General features: G+C 53.8%; 1 protein-coding gene across 1 annotated transcript; it reads left to right on the top strand.

Moving 5' to 3' along the window:
• Nucleotides 1-191: 191 nt before the first annotated feature.
• EMH_0099950 (Polyketide synthase, related) lies at nt 192-1,093 on the top strand (the record flags this gene model as incomplete). Its single annotated transcript, XM_038022133.1, has 2 exons — nt 192-944; nt 1,058-1,093. The coding sequence occupies 2 exons, from the start codon at nt 192-194 to the stop codon at nt 1,091-1,093; spliced, it is 789 nt and encodes a 262-aa protein (XP_037877987.1).
• Between the last annotated feature and the right edge of the window lie 5 nt (nt 1,094-1,098).

Here is a 1,098-nt window from a genome sequence, read left to right as displayed (position 1 = left end):
TCAAGGGTGCGAAGTTCGTCTGCCCTGTCGTCGCACTCCCCATAACACCAGCAACGGGAAAACAGCGGATCGGTGGAGTTAGCTCTTTCGGTTTCGGAGGCGCAAACGCACATGTGGTGCTGCAGGAGGCTCCTCATCCATGCGTTGGTAGGCGTCCATGCAAGGCTCAAAAGCCCACACTTGTGTGCTTTATGTTCGGCTGCCAAGGAGTGGAAGGCTTGCACAAGTGCCGTGTACTTTACGAGAGCGACTCGGCCTTCGCAAAAGCCATCAACGACTGTGGCGATATACTTAAGCGTTTGGTTAGTGTTCCACTTCTTTCCATTCTCTTCTCTGAGAAGGACACACCGAAGGATGCGGAAAGGGGTCACGGCCAACAAACCCAGCACTGGCTGCGGCAGACACGTTTCGCGGATCCTGCACTTTTCGCATTCGAATATGCCATCGGCCGTAGCCTCATTGCACAGGGTGTCAAGCCAGATGCTGTCATGGGGGTAGGTGTAGGAGAATTCGTTGCTGCGGCAATTGCAGGGGTCATGAGCTTGGAAGACGGGCTACGGGTTGCGTGTCAAAGGGCAAAACTTGTGGAGACATTCCTGCCATCTGATACTGTAGCCGTGGCCTGTAGGGTGGGTGAAAAGGATGTGGAAATGGCTATTTCCGAGGCCGGAGGAGCAGCAGGCTCTACTTCGTCGGTTGCTATGTCCCTAGTTTACGGGCAGAAGCAGCTGGTCTTAACGGGAGTTCAGTCGGAGCTGGAATCCGTGTTAATGAAGCTTGACATAGCTGGTCGTTTCAAATACCTGCCTGACCGTGTGGGCTTCTCGTCGCCTCTGTTGTCAGACGTCGTTACTCCCCTGGCTCGGATCATCGGTGGTGTAAAGTTGTCGCGTCCCACCGTAAAGATGATCTGCCCAACAACCGGAGAATTCTGTGATGAACAAGTCCTCAGCCCCCATTACTGGACCCAACACTTGATAAGAACAGTGCGATTCGATCAGTGCATCAGCAATCTTGTTTCGGCCGGATGCAAGTTGCTCGTGGAAATCAACGGCAGGGCAGCTTTGATCCGAATGGGCCAGCAGAGCGTTGACGAAA

The sequence above is a fragment of the Eimeria mitis genome, genomic scaffold (genome assembly GCF_000499745.2).
Source record: "Eimeria mitis Houghton genomic scaffold, Emh_scaff10981, whole genome shotgun sequence".
Taxonomy (NCBI): domain Eukaryota; phylum Apicomplexa; class Conoidasida; order Eucoccidiorida; family Eimeriidae; genus Eimeria; species Eimeria mitis.
The sequence above is the reverse complement of the archived record's forward strand: the minus strand, read 5'-3'. Positions and strand labels throughout refer to the sequence as shown.